This window comes from Pseudochaenichthys georgianus, chromosome 22 (assembly GCF_902827115.2).
Source record: "Pseudochaenichthys georgianus chromosome 22, fPseGeo1.2, whole genome shotgun sequence".
NCBI classification, from domain to species: domain Eukaryota; kingdom Metazoa; phylum Chordata; class Actinopteri; order Perciformes; family Channichthyidae; genus Pseudochaenichthys; species Pseudochaenichthys georgianus.
The window spans coordinates 11,620,784-11,639,612 of NC_047524.1; the positions used below are offsets into that span (position 1 = coordinate 11,620,784).

The 18,829-nt window shown below is 42.0% G+C and overlaps 1 protein-coding gene across 3 annotated transcripts in view; it reads left to right on the forward strand.

Moving 5' to 3' along the window:
* The window catches only part of qkia (QKI, KH domain containing, RNA binding a), an 83,104-nt gene that overhangs the window by 29,482 nt on the left and 34,793 nt on the right, over positions 1-18,829 (forward strand). For all 3 annotated transcript variants that reach the window (XM_034111125.1, XM_034111124.1, XM_034111126.1), the window contains exon 3: positions 13,621-13,737. In XM_034111125.1, the coding sequence (XP_033967016.1) occupies positions 13,621-13,737 (117 nt within the window). The remainder of the gene's footprint in view (positions 1-13,620; positions 13,738-18,829) is intronic.

An 18,829-nucleotide genomic window follows, 5' to 3' on the forward strand; every position in this document is an offset into this window, starting at 1 on the left:
GAAAACCAGATATTTGTTCTGTTTTTACCAACAGCTAAACCAGCAGCTGTCATTATTTAAAAATGTGTAATTTGTGAACACATGTAGTTATTCTTCTGGTCTTTGGCAATGCATCTTTGTGCAGTGTCATCACTTTTTCTTCTTCTTTATATTTGACAATCTTGCTTGATTCTCAACGCAATCCACGCAATATATATATATATATATATATATATATATGTTTCAGGAATTTAGCTTGTAGTGTTTTAACTACTACAAACATTATCCTTAGATGGAGATCTACAGAGTTAAGTGTGGGATTTTGTCTACACTTCTTCAGCAAGTTAATTTAATTATATTAAATATTAAATTAAATATAATATAATATATAATATAATATATATATAATATAAATATATATATATATATATATATATTAATATATATTAATATATATTAATATATCTATTAATAATATATATCTATATATATCTTTATATATATATATATGTATATATATATATACACATATATATATACATATATATATATATGTATATATATATATATATACACATATATATATATGGCCCGCCCCATACGTGCCACCAGTGGCAGCGCCAGGGTATGGCTGGGGTAGGCTACACCCATACCAAGAAATGGCTTAGCCCCACCATGAAAAATGATGTTAAAGTAAGCAAAATAAAGTCTGCCAACTCGCGCGGAGTAAATTGCACAGACAGCAGTTAGTAAGATTGATTTCAGTAGCCACGGTATATATATATATTAGTGCTGTCAAAATTATCGCGTTAACGGCGGTAATTAATTTTTTGACTTAATTGCGTTAAAATATTTAACGCATTTAACGCATGTGCAGAATGGCCCGCCCCATACGTGCCACCAGTGGCAGCGCCAGGGTATGGCTGGGGTAGGCTACACCCATACCAAGAAATGGCTTAGCCCCACCATGAAAAATGATGTTAAAGTAAGTAAAATAAAGTCTGCCAACTCGCGCGGAGTAAATTGCACAGACAGCAGTTAGTAAGATTGATTTCAGTAGCCACGGTTTTGAAAACTTTTGTCACGTAGTGATCGTCTTCTCAATAGAACATCTTTGATAATGGCGTGGTGTTGTTGCATGAAGTCCCGACGGAGAATACTTTTGCTGTAGTACAGGGGTGCACATAACTGGTACGCAGGTTATGTGCGTAATCTGAAATGCGTACCGTCACTTGTGTCACAAAGCGCATTTGCGTACCGACGTACTTGTGAAGCTTTTCCAGAAGGCGGTTAGATCACCGGACGACAGAGTCGGTCTCCGTGTGCACAGACAGGGCTGCTGTTAACGTCGGTCTGTACAACGGAACTGTGCCAAAACTACGCCAACCGCCTGCGGAGGGAGACTCCCCCCCCCCCCCCCCCCCCCCCCCTTCACTGGAGAACTGCGCTAAAACAGCTGTTCACAACGTTCACACTCTGTGGTCACGAAGTACTCCACTAGCCCCCCCACCCCCCCCCCCCTGTCGACTTTCCTGAAGTACTCCCCCGTTGATAGAAATCAACACGTAATGAATTAAGACCCCACGGTTTGATGATTGATAGGCGTGTGGGTTGTCTTTCATTTTGACATGCAGAAAAATGTTATAATAAACATAGATACTGTATGTTAAATGGATATATCCACCTGCTTTCATTTATCTTTCCATTCCCACAACAATATACATAAATAAATGGCATATTTTGGACATAGTTCGAATGGTGATTAATCATGATTAATTAATTTTTAAGCTGTGATTAATCTGATTAAAAATGTTAATCGTTTGACAGCCCTAATATATATATATATATATATATAGATAGTAGTTCTGACTTATTTCCACTCCTTTTTACTCTTTTAATTTATGATGGGGGGAAAACAGTTTTTGTCAGTTTGTTAAACAACAGTCGCTGGACTAAAAAGCATGTATACCCAGTTGTTAATGGACTCCAGTTAAAGATATATGATAAATAAATGCATTATATCAGATGGCAGAAGCTCATTTGGTCCTTGTCTCAGGAAAACATGGACTGCTGGGGTGTTTATGGGCCCGCTCGGCGGTAGATTAGTCCTGAGAGGGAGATAAGGAGGGGATTGAGAGGATGAGTGTCACGAAAAGTAAAGTGCAATTCCATAAATATTCAGTTGGAAAGAAATATAAATCTTTTGGATTCTCAGAATGGTGGAATACATTTATTTTCTGGGATTTAAAGAAACACATGTACACAATAAACTGGGAAACAACAGTACAGGTTGGAGCGATCATGCTAGATGAGGAGATGAGGAGGATGCTGGCCACTCTGAAGAAGCGAGTCAATAAAAGCTGAGGAATGACAGATTTGTGTGTCTATAAGAAGAGCCATGGAGTGTGTGTGCAAGGTTTTGACCACGGTCAGCCGGCCACCATCCTGTCCTCATGGTAATCTTTGGCACCCACATGAATGGTTGTTCCACATGTTGAGGAGCAGCGTTTCTCGACGTAATCCCAGCAGCTTGCAGTGAGGAAATGAATGGAGGGAGGTGACTAAGGATAAGAGACACTGTGGAGCGGGGCAGGGCTCAGCCAGGCGTGGATTGCATTTTCCCCCTGACAGAATTGATAAAGGGCACCAGGGACTGGCCTGGATCAGTTTAGCTCAGCCGAAGACCAGGCCCAGTCTCTGGACTCAAGCTAAATCAACCAACCACAACACCTTCCATCTCCGGTGCCACTACCTCAGGTCCTAGGGCTGTCCCCTAATCAAAATCGGAATTATGATTTTATTTTTTTTCCGGTTTTATTACAAAGTAGGTTTATTATCTTGAGAACATCACATTTAAACACCTAAAGTAAAAACGTTACATGTTTTGCTGTAGGATCCTGTGTGATGTGTGTGGGTTTTGTGCTAACCCTGTATATGGCCCGTTAAATGTTATAGGAGACAGAAGAAGGTCTGTGTGGAGCAGAGTGTTCCACCTGATGCTGTGCAGACACTTCTGGAATGACTCTCACACACTCTGACACACACAAGCCTATTAAAAGTGCAGCATCCTCGGGTGACCTGTGTTCCCTTTGCTCTACGGGCTATGTTGCTCTGCGCAGAGCAGGGCTGCAACTCAGGATTTTGTTTACGAGGTGACGGGAATGCTACTTAATTAATTAGGCTTCCCCCTGGTGGCTGAGATGACTCACTGATGACCTTAACAGACACTAATATATACACGCATTAGTATGTACACGAGGATGTGCGAGTAGAGGCAAAACGCATAGTGATGCAAAACTTGGACAATGCTCCACTCTGTTTTGGTATACACATGCACGCCCCTTTCACCATGTGTGCTCGTTAAGTCTGCAGCAAAGAGGATATCTTTGTTACCTATGAACGTGTTGATTTGAACCAGGGCAAATCAGCCACAGTTCTGCTGTTTGGAACATGGTTTATGTGCAACAACTGTTATTCCACCTACAATTACATGCACATTTTGTTACTTAGAATTATATTGACCCTTTTTCATCTGAATTTGACCAATGTGACCCTGCATAACGTATTACGTTATGCAGGGTCACATTGATAACGTATTACGTTATGCAGGGAATCCTTTCACAGCTGCTCTAACTGCACTTTGCAGATGCATCATAGGCAGAAAGGAAATAACATTTCGCATTGCATCATTTTAACCGCAATTTTTTTTTGCGAATCGTGTGGTCGGTTGTTCGGCTGTGTTGTAGAGTAAGAAACCAACAGTCTGAGCTGCATTACTTTATACCCAGTTAGTGTTTTCAAGGAGGATAAAGACTAGCATCATTTAGTGGTGGGGTAAGAGCGGAGATGATGTAGGATCAGTTTGAAAAGCAAGAGGGGAAATTACTGATATACGAAGGAAAGAGAAATGTCTCTTCCTATCCCTAGCTGCCCACCGCTTGAAGGGAAGGACACTGTAATGCTGATTATTAGACTGGGGAATATTTTCCCCCTCTCACATTTCCGTCCGATTTCCCAGATTCCCCCTATCAAAAAGGCGTGTGTGTGTGTGTGTGTGTGTGTGTGTGTGTGTGTGTGTGTGTGTGTGTGTGTGTGTGTGTGTGTGTGTGTGTGTGTGTGTGTGTGTGTGTGTGTGTGTGTGTGTGTGTGTGTGTGTGTGTGTGTGTGTGTGTGTGTGTGTGTGTGTGTGTGTGTGTGTGTGTGTGTGTGTGTGTGTGTGTGTGTGTGTGTGTGTGTGTGTGTGTGTGTCGTTGATGCAATTCTGGGTTCTTCCAAGAAAGCACGGACCAATGATGGTTGGAGCCTCTGTTTTGTGTTCTTGGCAACAACTCGCCTGCCATGGAAGATTTGTCGTCATTCGTACTATTTCCCCCATCTTTTCCTTTTTCCACACTCCCCTTGTCATTTCGGGACACCAGCCATCCCCTTTCCTGCCTCTCAGTTTCCACTTTTATTTTAAAACATAACTCCCACTTACCTTTACCCGCCACATCCTCATGCTGAGGTCACGCTTGCTCGATGGGGCTTTCTCTGTTTCACCCACGTGTCCCCTGCTCTGGTTTCTACCGGTAGATAATTACACTTTCCTGGTGCCGGGATGCAGGGCAGCATGTCAATTCTACCAAAATAACTTGCCTTGCCAGCACGGCTCTGCTCTAATTCCCATAAGTGTGTCCTTCTTCTGGCCTGTGTGTGCTTGCCTGTGTGCCCCACATGTGTCTGTTAGTGTGTCTCTATCATTCTGTCTGCCCGTGTGACTGTCAACACACTCCCTCACCATTCTTCAGTCAGCCATTTCCTGATGTCGTCAGTGGTGCAGAGCGCTGTGAAGCGTCACCGTGGTGACTGAATCTTGACTGACAGCTGAGTCGCAGGCTATCTGATAACTTCAACCTTCAATTAAGCGCTATCTGTGGCGCCGCTTCTTCCCGAGCACACACTCACACACATTGATAGGAAGCTGACTGACGGCTCAGCATGTCATTTCTGTTGACCTTCAGGCATCTGATAGGCTGTGGGACATGTCTTTCATGTGCACCTCTGTCTCCTCTGCCTACTCTATTCCCTGTGTATGTGTTTAATGCCCAGGTGGGTTGTGGGTATGCCATTGGGTAGTACGAAATGCTTAACAGTGAAAATACACACCCGTGCACCCCACAGATGTCGCTATTGCTGTGCTGACTCTATGAAATGGGACCCCCACTCAGACGTAAGCGCTTGAGCAACTGCCAGACAGGAGTGTCTGAACTCCTCTCGCCAGCGTCAAGAGGCAGAGAGAACAACATGAACACTTCCATAGATCTGTGAAAAACGTTGTGCTCTACCGGCATCTGGTGTTTTGAGGGTTGTCATGGTATTTTTAACGGAATCCTTTTGAACCCCCCTCCTCACCATCACAATTTACTTTTATAAACTACACTTCCTCAGCAGAACATACGTTTGATCCCCCTGGCAGGTTAACGTTTGCTTGGTTATTGGTCCGTGTTTTGAAGTTAAGCGAATCCAATCGAACATCTTAATGACTTCTTGGTAAAAATAAAACGGAGTTTTTGATCAATAATGGCTCTCTGCACTCAGCTGTCTGAGACAGGAGATTGGTTTCTTTATTTTATTGTTGTTTATCAGAGTATTAAGGTAGAAGAAAGGCTTTCATTAAGTCTACTTTGTCTCATACATTTAGAACTTTAAAAAAAAAAAGTAAGAAATGAAATGGTGTAAAAAGATCTCCTTTGTGTGTTTAGCTATGACAAACGGCTGTGAGTGTGTGTCAGCCTTTAGAGAGAGGGGAACATTTTGCTTCATTGCTCGATGATGCTTCACTTCGGTTGCAATGCAGAGATTTTAAAGTACCAAAAAAGACTCTCTGGTGATTTGAGCAGTCAGGCTGTTCTGGACCTTTCTGTTTCACTGCAGTAAAAACCAGCCAGATCCCTTCACAGAGAAAGTCATTAAGCTTGTTCCCATGTGGGTGTCATCACTTATCATGTCAGCTCCTGATATCCTTCTGACCCCCTTAAGTCATTACCAGTCCTGAAAATGTACCGCCCCACACCTCACCTCACCTCGCTGATGGAGCTGCAGAGTGGAGGATTTTGATATCTGTAGCTGGCCAGCCATGCATGATGATGATGATGATGATGATGATTTGATGAACGGATGGTCTTCTCGTTAGCTATTTGATGATGAGGGTAATTACAATGATGATTTAAACAGAGAGAACTCTATTTGTTGTAGTCAGTTAACATGATGAAGGGCAACAGTGTAAGCTGTTAAATGTGTATTTATAATTGTGCTAATTCAAGTGAGTGCTTGCATATTACCAACTAGTGCTTGTATCCTGTAAGTGGACGCTGTTTAGTGCTTCCTGGGCCTGTTTGTCTCTGCAGACGTTAAGCTGAGGGACGGAGGGAGGTGGAAAGAGAAGGACAAAGGGAGCAGGTTTACCACACCGGATTTAAAGGCTGCACCAGCAATGTAGTGTCTGAAGAAAAGGAAGACTTAAAACTTTGCAAAACTAATATAGATATCATTTAGTTGAAAAATAATCTCATGCTAATATTTAATTTTAAATAAAAAAACATATTTTCTTCTGATAAATAGCTGATCCTTGTTTACCATGAATTAACCCGTTACATTGACAAGCTTAGTCTCTTGAAATCAGTGGTGCTGTCACTGAGGTGCATAAGAATCCACCCGCTACATCCATATCTGAGGCACCAACAGGTCAAATCCATAATTGATCACCAGCTGCATTATATGATCAAAACAGGCACTGAGTCCCACACTCACCCGAGTAAGTAGGCGAGTACACTGTCGTGGTCATATGCAGCCTCTTTCCCTGCAAGACTCTATCACATCAATTAGTTAAGGTGTGTGTGTGTGTGTGTGTGTGTGTGTGTGTGTGTGTGTGTGTGTGTGTGTGTGTGTGTGTGTGTGTGTGTGTGTGTGTGTGTGTGTCAAACCCGGCAGCCGTCCTTGTGAATGAGGAACCATTAGCAGTAACTTTATAGCTGTGAACATTTCAGTGTGAGGTGAGTTTATGCTATTTTTGTGGTGAATAAATGATTCACAAGAAACCAAGCTTCTGTGACTTGCTTGCCACCTGCTGAATATAGTGAAGACAGTTAGACCTGAAGTAAGCATCAACTCAGGCTAAGGCTTACTAAAGGTAGGCGGACCTTTTAGGTTCAGCAGAAATTCCTTTTTTGGTGACAAGCGTTAGTTTCTCTAAGCTATTAATGTTATTTTTAAAAAAAAGAAAAAAAAAAAAAAAAGGTATTTTACTATAAATCTGATGGCTTTAATTGGTCGTTTTCTGATCAAATAATAACAAATATCATCCATAATAGGAATGATTCTCAGTATACCTGTATGAATGTTTTTATCTGTTTGACAACCAGCTGACTAGTAACACAGTCAGCCAAAGTTGATGAAGCTGTGAGGGAGAAGCTCATGACTGGTCAGCTGATGCAAGTGTGACTTCAGTGCTTTGCCTGAACTAATGCAGTTCTCTAACAGAAGAATGGGCACATTTTTGCCAGACAGGACCAATCCTAAATGGATACCCTTTCCATCCCTCCTCGTGATGACGGATAAGCTAGCATTTGTTCTAAGCTTTCCCAGCTCTGTCAAAGTACAGTCTCCTACTGACTTGTGATTAACTAACAGGCAAACAAACACTGACGTACAGGCTAAATCCTTATTACTCTTTCTGCAAATATCTTATCTTAGAGTTCATCAACTTTGCTCTGTGCTTCTTTCACTCATGTCTCCCAAAACCAGTCTTCCCTCTGTATTTCCACCCTGCCTGCAACCCCAAAATAAACCCAAACAGAATTATCAAAGGAGCCATGGATTAGGTGCTAAATGCTGGATGTGCTGAATAGAGCGCTTTGAAGTATATGGGGCATTAAGGCAAAAATGTCACCATTGGAATCTAATTCTAACTTTGACTCCTTCATCGGCCCCGCCTTCATTCCACAGCTTTATCTCCACTGTCCCTCCTGTGGACGAAGTTTGCAAACTGCTGTGTATGAGCCACCTGTGTAGTGCTTCCCTGTCTATGTATGAGTGTGGGTTCTGGGGATCAGGCCACAAGGCAAACAAATCATATGGATTCATCGAAGGATGGAACATTTTCCACCCAAAGATGAACGAGGGATGAGAGGCAGGCAGCCGGCTGGCGGCTAAGGAGGTTGTGTGTAGCCAGAGAGACATTGATTTTTGCTATGAGAGACCGAGGCACATGAGAGGATGACATGCATAAGAGGAAAGGCCAGATCCTGTGTACTAAGACAAAGAGGAAAAGGAAGCCTGCTCTGTTTCCACAAGTCATAAATGGATACAGAATAAAGGGGGAGCGGGAGGAGACGCAGTGTTCAACTCAGTGTTCTCTGTAAAGCCTAACAAATCTGTAACTTAAAGTGAAATGAGATAAAGGAATTATATGTATGATGAAAAGCGGAGTTTTGCTGTGATAAATGTTTAGCCATTGCTTTGGTATCATCTCTTTCAAAGTGTTACTTATGACTTTATGGGAGGGTTGGAATCAAGTGAGTGAGAGGAAGAGGAGGGATGGCAGTGTCTAGTCCAACCATAGATTACATCTTGCTTTGATACATTGCACTGAATGAACTTTTCCTCATTTCCATAAGCTTTGTGAGGCCGGCTAATAAGTGATTGGTATTCTCGCCGTGGCCTGGCCCCGCTCTTCGATAAGCTGTGTGCGCACACAGCCGGAGCCCTCAGCATGATCTCATTTCCTGTCCCAAACACCACAAACAAACGCCGTCAAAGGCACAATTGTTCTGCTTCCTGAGAACAATTTGGTTGGTGAAACTGTTGTTGTTTCTCAGTTCTGCACACAAAAAACAAACCACAATGCAACATTAGCTCTGGGTGCCGAGGGTGTCTGCAAGAGTTCACTCCATACATTGTGGTTTCACAAACACTGTGACGTAGATATGCTCACAACATAACCCGCCTGTGGAGTAGCGATAGCTGGGGCTAAACAAAGGCCCTTTTAATGTCAGTGTAAACCCTTGTCCTGTGGGGGGGGGGGGGTGTGTGTGTACGTACTGTGTGTGTACTGTTTGTTTATACTGTGTGTGTACGTACTGTGTGTACTGTTTGTTTGTTTAGGGGTAGTGGTGGTCTAATGGATAGTGAGGTGGGCTGCAGATCGGAAGGTTCTGAGTTCAAATCCCGCCTGGAACACCACCACTAGTGTGCCCTTGAGTAAGGCACTTAGCCCTCAGTTACTCCAGGGAGAATGTCCCTGTAATTGGTAATTGTAAGTCGCTTTGGATAAAAGCGTCAGCTAAATGTAATGTAATGTTTTATACTGTATGCTATTCTCTGTATTAGGGTGTCTGTTTGAAAAACTGAGATAAAATGGGGCCGTAATAGAGAAGTGAGAAAAATAGTTGGTCAACCAAAGGTCCCATTGTGTCTAATCTTTGAATTCAGTAAATGAGCAGAGGAAATAAGAGCGCAGCAAAGATATAAAGAGAAAAAGAGACTCCTGGAAGTTTCTTAGTCAGCGAAATGCGTAGTTTATGCAACTGTTCTCATCACCGGTTGGGTGCTGACAGGAGGGCCTGATTAAACAGAGCTACAATTGTTTACTTGAACACCAGAATGGCCTTTTGCTCTATTTCTAGTCATTGTGGGATCAGGCAACAGTGGTTGGAAATAATCGGTTTATTTAAATCATGACTGTTAGTATTTTTATTTATTATCTATTGTTAAAATACAAATGTCCCTGCCACTAGCGACTGCTTCAAGGGTCCCAGAGGCTGTAAGCTTTTGAAATTCAGCCAAACGTCATGGTGGTTTCTAGACATTACTTTAAAAAGCGGCCTGGAAGCCAGTGGAAGTGCTGTAACAGCAGAAATATTGAAGATGAAAACTAGCTTTTTTTAGTAGGTGCGGAGGAGGCTAGATAGTTTAGCGAGGGGGGGTGAAGAGCGGATAGTGTATTTGGCAGGGAGGGCACTGTATCCATCCTACTCCTCTGGCAGTACTGAGTGCAGTTCCTGGCAGGCTCAACGGCTCTGCACCCTTCTGATAACTTACCCGTTTGGCTTTCCATTGTCTCTGCATTCCAGTGGCTTAAAATGGAGGTCACTTTTTCTAACAGCATATCAACATCCTCGAGAATAATGTCAGACCCTCAGTGTACAGCCGGGGGGGGAGACTTTGAGCTTTATTTCATCAGTTTATTTGGCATCATTATTTACAGAGTTACACTTCCAATTGTGAGGTTTTAATCAAATGAGATTATTTCTTACTCCAAAGCCAGATTGTGGTGGGATGCGGGAAGCACAAACATAATTGTAAATGTATGATGTGTGTTTGCATTTGAAAAAATATTCTTCAGTGATGTTTGTGAGTGAAACTTGTGGTAAGTGCATGGCCAGACATGACGCCTGCTCTGTGCCGTTCCTCAGCCCACATTCGTGTTTGTGCACATGCATCAGTCACCATTAAAACACATCTGACACTGTAACACCAGCCGTCCCCCACATGCGCTTACTCCACGGGGTGTGGGGCGGCTAGCAATAAAACCTGAGCCCCACGCATGCACAGCCTGCCCTAACCCTCTATCCTTGAGCGACCTCTCAGATCAAGTTGAGTTCCACATTTAGAGAGGGAAAACTATGAGAATGTGTCGGCCTTGCTTATAATAGCTCCCCTAGTACTGGAAAAACAAGACGTGCGTTTCTTTTCCACCCTCTGCTCTTGTGCCTTCATCTCGCTAACCCTTTTCTCGCCATCAGGTGCCTTATTTCTGTCAGGCGCAATTTTCCTCAGCATGTTCATCTCCACAGAGAAACACGTTTCACTGCGAAAGGGAGGATGGTATTTGCTACAAAGTGAAAGGGGCAGATGATAAAATGTTTAATGCTCCTGTTGAGTCACTTTGGGATTTCCCTCCTGATATTTTCAATCATTTATGCTTACGGTCCAACTCTTGTCTATTTGACTCATTCTTTAATTTAGCTGCAAATATATTCAATATTCTTATAGTGGGCAAATCTGATGGAATTTAGTCTGATTATTATTTTATTATTATTTATTCCATGAGGCTTGCGGGAACTGTCACATGCGGCCTATACGGAGACCCACATCATTATGGAAAATGTAGGTGTTCATTTTGTGTGTGCCAAATGACAGATAGCATTTTTCAAATATGGCACTGCAGTTGCTGGCGGGGCATGCTGGATAACAGCACCCAGGACATTGCCACTGTAGCTTTTGTGTGATAGGTTAGAGGCAGTGTGTGTTGTTGAGAAGAACCCCAGCACCACCATAATGCCCACAGCTTGGGGTTCACCCTTGTCTGCGATGGGTGCTTTGATGCCGCCCGACAGCTCGCGCCTGTGCTCCTTGAGGCTGTGTGTTTGTGTGTGCATGCATGTGAGTCAGAAGCAGGGCAGCAGGCCACCGTGCGGCATTAGTGGCTGACCTCCGAGGACAGGTGCCCCTACATCCTGCCTATATCCTCTCAGTAGGCGCACACTCTTTCACAAATAGCCCCTGCACCGGTTTCCTTGATTCGAGTTAACCAAACCGACAGTTGCCTTGTGACAGAGACACGCACTGAATAAATCCTGCGTAGCTGCGTGCTAGGATCATCCGCAGGGACACCAGCGTCTCCAGCCACAGGGAGTGTCTTTCCTGCCGGAGACGGGCTGCGATCGCAGGCAAGCCCAGAGACAGGGACAAAGGAAATGGCAGCCTGGAGTTTTTAACTGTTTTCAACACAATCATTTCCTTAGTTTATGGAAAAATACACCAACAACGCATTCAATTTGTTATCCCTCGGTAATTAAACGTGACTTCTCAGACGGCCTTTTGGATTTTGTCGAGGCATTGATTCAGTGCGAACGCTGATGTGACTGCGTTTAAGAATTCAAAGCGGCGGTGTCACGGCTCATTGTTACACTTCAAGAGACAACCAGTTGTGCTTTTCTGCGTCAAGGAAAGTGTTCCACTATGCCAGTTAGCATTTGGGTATTTTCAGGTTTGGAGATTTTGCTTGAGTAAAAATACCCCATTATAATAGTGTCAGAGATTTCTACCCATCATGCTCTCCACCAGTCGCTGTGCTCACTGTTTAGACAGGGGGGGGGGGTTTGTTTACCTCTTTATGCATCACTTTGCTGCCCTTCTCCCCAGCTCTCCTCCTTTCCTTCTGTTTTTATTTTGGCTGAAAATTGTGTTGGATTATTTCAACACATTTTCCGTTTATCCCGTTGGAAGCCAGTTTGAAGTGGAGGATTACGTCGGTAAATACGTTTCCCTTTGGTACAAAGCTCCAAAGCCACTCACCAGTGAAAGAGGGCCTTGATAAGAAGATTGTGTCAAGCACACCATCTCACCTGAGAATTCCCCCCCCCCCCTCATCACCCTTCCTTCTCCATTTCCTCTTGTTTTCTCCCAACCATTCCTTCCTACATTAATTCCCTGTAGTTCATTTTCTATTTTCTATTTGGAACTATTTTGTGTGGATGGTAAAGTCAGAGCAAAAAAACCCAAATGTCTGACAGGAAAAGGAAAATCTTATAATTAATCTGTGAAAAGGCCCATACAAGAATTGGACTCTATTCTTCCTAGGTGATACTAAATGCACTTCTCCTCTCTTGTAGTGCTGTTAGGAGAAAAACAACCAATGTATCTAATTGAACAGTGTTGCAGGAGAAACCAAGGCTGACGGGGAAAGACAGAATGTGTGGTTGATTTTGTGTGGTGTGTGTAGTTGTGGCAGCAGTGGCTCGGTATCCAGTAAAGCTGAAGTCATGCTAACTTAGAAGCTCAATAAAAGTGGAATCTTTGTCCATCTGTATGTTTGTTTTTGCATACACCATACTAAGCAATGTCGAGATGAATTTGACCTTTTTCTATTCAGCCCTTGTTACTGAAATAATGTATGAGACAATATTGCCACCAGTACTGAAGACCCTCAGCCACGCCCCGACACATGGGGTGACGCCGGCCAATCACAAAGCTTTGATGCGTTCAAGTGCATTATTCTGGCACAGGAAGATTATGTTACAGGACATTAACGATAGTGTTCTATTTTTAGACACATCTTGCGATCGACTGGTTGGGCACCCCTCGGCTAGACCATAGGTATGTTGTGGTAGCAAAGTAGTCAGCTGAAGCCACATCTCTCTCAACTTCCCCACGGCATTTGTCATATAGTGCAGGCAGCGCAGACCTGCTGAAATAATACCGAGACGGCATCGCGTAACGCTTGTCCAACGTGTTGACAAGTTGCTTAAAGCCCTGGTTGCTAACAGTGCTAACTGGGCACATATCTTTAGCGATGTGAAATGTAATGGCAAAGTACTTGCAAATAGTGGAAATAGTTTTACCCTTCTTTTTAACGAGTTGCTGCTCTTGTTCTGACAGCTTCGCTCGCCCTGAACACTCACAACACATGTCACTCACACGTGGCCGAGTGGGCTTTTAGGGAGGGGCGAAAGCGCACCCATCAAAATAATCGTATTTTGTCAATTATGCTGTTTTCATAATCGTCGGAAGCCATAATCGTAATCGCGATTAAAATACGATTAATTGCACAGCCCTAGTATATTCACCCATAGACTAACTGGTTTCCTTTTGTATTTGCAGTATAACTTTGTGGGGAGAATCCTTGGCCCTCGTGGACTCACAGCCAAACAGTTGGAAGCAGAGACGGGATGCAAAATCATGGTGCGAGGCAAAAGCTCCATGAGAGACAAGAAGAAGGTAAGCTCATTTGCAAGTGTCTTAATAACAATGTTACTTTGTACATTATTATATTAAGTCCCAAGTGTTACCAAAGCATTTCACATATACACTCGCATATTTATTTCTCCACAAGGATTCATCATATGTCTTGAGATATGACACAATGATGTGAAACTCGCTGTGACTGCTGTCCACAAACACGTCTCACTAGCCCAGTAGAGACACAAACACACGCTCGGTTCATGCTCTTGGCTGCATTCGGACATCTGATAGGGCTGTTTGCTAAACGCTGCGCTGTGGAATGGCAGACGGCGAATGCCAGGGGCCGCCTCTATTTCTGGAGCTACTGATCTGAGGTTGGAGACTTAAAAGGTTAATGTTGTGTGTGTACACATCCTGAGACCCAAGGGGTGATCTTAGGCAAAACAAAATGGTAGCTTACTTTAAAGGACAAAACATATTTCCCATTAAATTATGCAAATGCAGGTAAACAGCCAAGTCACAGAATGAAAAGACTGACTATGTTGCAAAGGTGATGAAAGCTTGTCAGACTATGGCTTGTCTTTATTGCCCTACTATCAGGTCAACCTGCATTAGTGTGTTTTCACGCCTACAATGTTGACTCGGTGCATAATTTGGCAGAGTATATATTGAATATTAATGCACCATACCATAAATGCTACAGTAACTTCAGTGTATTCAAAATAGTGTCAGATAAGATTCCATGATGTACTATGATGACAAACAGTTTTGAACATTGTGGTTTAACAAGCATCCGTGCATGTATTGCTTCGTTATAACTTTTTCGAGCTTTTTTTTTCCTTTTGACTTTCTTCTTCATTGAGTGGTACCTCTTTGGAGTCGCTTCCTTATTTTTAATTCTCTTCCTTTTCTTTTTTTTCTGTACCTCCCACTTGCTCTGATGTGCCAGGCGGCGGTGCTATACAACAATGCATTTACATAAGTGTGTCCCCCCTCTTGGTATGGGAATCACCTTCTCTCCGCACGCACACACACACACACACATACACATACACATACACATACACATACACACACACACACAGTGCATAGTAACAGAAAACAATTCAAACACACAAACGTACACAGATATTCAGCTGAGTCATAATCTTCGAAGCCTCAGTTTGCTGCAGGGCCAACGCTTTCTTCGCTCTTCTTTTTTTTTAAAATGACTCCTCAATTCATATTTTAATTTCTGTCTCCTTATTTCCCTCGGAGTGTTCATTATAACAGAACAAGATGAAGATCTCTGCTTATGGTTTTTACTTTGGAATGCGATCCTGAAGTAGTTAAATGGGAGAAAATGTGCTCAAACACACATCTTAAAAGCTAGTCTTAGCTCATTACATGAATATTATGATCCTAATAATCTCTTACCATTTTAAAATGTAATGGCTCAGGCTAGTTTGTTTTAGTCTGGATATGTCGAAGGCCAAATTACTATGCTAACAAAATCCAGTTTTAAATGCATACTGGAAAACAGCGGAGCAGGATATTGTCTTTACTCGGTATGTTGATATGAGAGGAAGTCAGGAAATGAGCCTATTATTTTATAAATAATCCTGGCTGGTTTTTATAGAAGTTAGGAAGAAAATCAGTTTTATTATTAGATGGGTTTTTAGCGCATCTAAAATAAAAATCATTGCATACATTTTTTAACAAAAGCTTTATATCTTAAAGGACATTCTCATTCCTCTCTACTTTTCTGTCCCTTACCTTAAACTACTAAGGTATTTTCAGTAACATTGGGTTAAGCTGTGGGAAAATACAATGTAAAAAACACCCTGCCCGTTTTATATCCTCTGCCGTCTCCCATGGCAATAAATCACAAAAAGCTTTTGGACGGCCAGAGTGTCATAACGGAGGCTCGGGCCGAGACAAAGGCTCCGCCGCAGCATCCTCACCCTCAGTATCTCCTGCTTGATGCCCTGTGGCAGCAGAGGAAGCCGCGGGAGCAGCTTAGCCAGTGTGTTTATTCAGGATCCATTAGCGGCAGCGTTTTTATGCTCTCAATAATTCAGCTGGTTGCTCCCTCCTGGGCCGCACTGCCTGGCGGGGAATCGGCTCACTGGAGCTATGCAGAGAGTCGAGCAGACACTCATGAGGAGAAGGGAGTAAAACAAAAGAAAGAACAATGGCGAGAGAAGAAAAGCAGAGGTAGACGATGAGGAGGAAACTAAGCAGGTGATGAGAAAAATGTGGTAATTCACAAACATAATGCTTATAAGGGATGTCATGATCAATTTATTTTCCACTTCATTTTCCTTTTTAGATTATTTAAAAACTGAGTTGAAATTGTTATATTACATTTGTGGATTTTCATGTATTGTTTCCCTAAAATAATGATTTTGATTGCTGTTATTGAACACCCCCCACACATACTGTTGAGCCTGCTGTCACTTATTACCGTTCCCATCCTTTTAAAGCTAGCCTTTTGATTTGTTAGATGTGACAGAAGATTTATTTTATATTTTACCACTGCTGTCGCTTTTAGGAGTTTACCATTTTATGATAAACTAACAATTGTTATTATTTGACTATTTTTATCTTGGTTACTTGTAAAATGTCATAGCTAATGTGTATGTTTGTTTGACTATATACAAACATATTCAATTTAGCTTTTTAAAATAGCAAATATCACATATATATAATAACTCAAATATATACTTTTATATTATGTCATTCATGATCACAGTATAATACAATTGTGAAATCACTAAACCCACCTTTGTATGTGTGTAGATGACAGGAGTGACAAACGCAGGATAATGATCTGTCCCAAGACTGTCCTTCACACTCTGATCAAACTAAACAAATATAAAGTGTCTATGAGAGCCACTCGGTTAATGCAGCTTTCCTGTCAATTCTCTGCATTGAGGCTTCTGGACTTCCTTCTTTTGACACATTGGTTGAGAGAGGAGGGACCATACACTAATCCTGTACAGAGCACTTCTTTGAAGGTGTATATATGACACGTCTTACAGTCCCTTTATTTATTCTGCAGCCTTTTCTTAGTTGGAAGGCTTGAGTTACCGTCCAAAGGGAAGACGCTTTCTCCTTCTCAATTATTATTGTCTAAACAGTTAAAAGGATAAAGGACTCGTTGTGAAGCTTTATTCCAATCAAACTTTGATCTAATGTGGCAGCTTGAGTCCCGCTGGTTTTCACTCTTACAGTAATGCCTAATGCAAAACAACAGGAACAGCAGTTAAATTACATGTACGTTATATCGACCATAGCACAAATAGGATGGGGATTTCCCTCCTTTTGCTGAGACACTTTATCTAATTCTAGTTTGGCTCCAACACAGTGAGATCACACTTGGCACAAAGATAGCTGTAATACTTTGAGACAAACTAAACTGTTCTTTCAGACTTGCATTTTAAGATGTGCTTTTATATTAAATTAATTTCATTTGATTTAGTTTGTTGCTGATTTTCTGACATAATGGCTAAAAAGCTGGTCTCAGCAGTGGCAGAACAGAATAGACCTTCAACCCCTGCCAGAGAATAGACAGTGCCGCACCCCAGCATCTACATTTTATTGCTTTTATTTATGAAACTAGTGTGTGACATTCCCAATCAATATGTTGGACTTGACTGGCCCGTTGGCACTGCAGCATGCCCACTTTTTGTTTAGAGTTTAAGCTGACTTGCTTTTCCTTTCTTATCGCCTTGGTCTTGAATACTTGTCCCAGTGCAGCTGAAAGCTAGTTTCTTAGGAGTAAATGGGGAGCTGTTGTGTTGATGAATAAAGGGAAGCAATGTTTAGGTGTTTCTTTTAATACATTGGATATGCACGTGGCTGGAAATGTTTTTTAAGGAAGGACATTTAGTCTTTTAAGAGTGCTAAACTATGCATCATTTTTCACAAAGAGCCAGGAATCCTGACATTTAGGATACCTGTTTGGGATTTCCTTCTGAGTTCTGAACTATTCCTCTTTGTCCTTTTAGATTTAGATATTACATATAATGTTGTATTTTATAAAAAGAGATCTAACCCAAAGCAATCATTGGGTAGACCAAAATCACTAAGCTTTCAAAATTCCTCCATTCTTGATTAACGTTTTAATATTACAAGGTCGTCTGTCTTACTTGTAAAGTCAAGTAGAAAGAATTTGAACAAGTGTATATTGAGTTTTATCCTTCCTCTACAGCCCCGCCTGCTCTCTTGTCCTTCCTTGCCCCCGCTGCACCTGTTTGGTGTGCTGGCATTTAGCCTCAGTTGCACGACCCCAGTTGGGAATGTCCTTTAGCATCAAAGGAGAAGGCACTGTTCAGAGCAAGAGAGTTGAAACAGTGCAAACAATTCATTTATGAGTGTTAAAGTGCAACATCGCTGGAACACAATTGTAGCGCCGCGTAGTCAATAATCCTATTGAGGCAGCAGGGTGTTATATTAAGTAGGCCCGACCTTCACACACAACACCAGAGATTGAAAGCTTTGTCTCTGATAGTGTGCACCCTGTTATGTGTCCTTGAGCCATGCAATGAATCTCTTCCAGCTTACATGACCGTGTAGTGTAACTACACAGGTGGGGGCTGGTGTAATGATGGTACCTACAGGATCAATAGAGTGACATGCAAACTAGGGATAGGAATTTGAAAGCAAATGTATATTCGACCCCCAAAAAAAGGATTAACCGAAATGTACATATCCTATAAAAACAAAACAAAAGTGGGAAAGACAGACATTTATTTCATTAAAAAAAAAAAATACATGTTCAAATAAGTATACAAACCAAGTCAAATTTGTCAAATGTATGACAGTTGACAGCTTTAGGCCTACAGCTTTCATGCTTAAAACATAACTTGGTTTTCTGATGGATTTGGACATAAACGCGAGTGAAGTATAACCGGACGCGAGAGAGAGAGATCAGCACCTGCAGCTCTGCCCGCTGTGAGGGACCGGTGAGCGGAGCAAAACACATCTTTATACCCAACACATTTAGCTATGGCATTGTCGTATACATTGATTTTATTTTATTTTTTTAATTACAATAAGAATATTCGAACACCTGAATAATTTTGAATATTCGATTAATCGTTCCCATCCCTAATGCAAACGGCTAGTTTAAATGGCCTCTTCT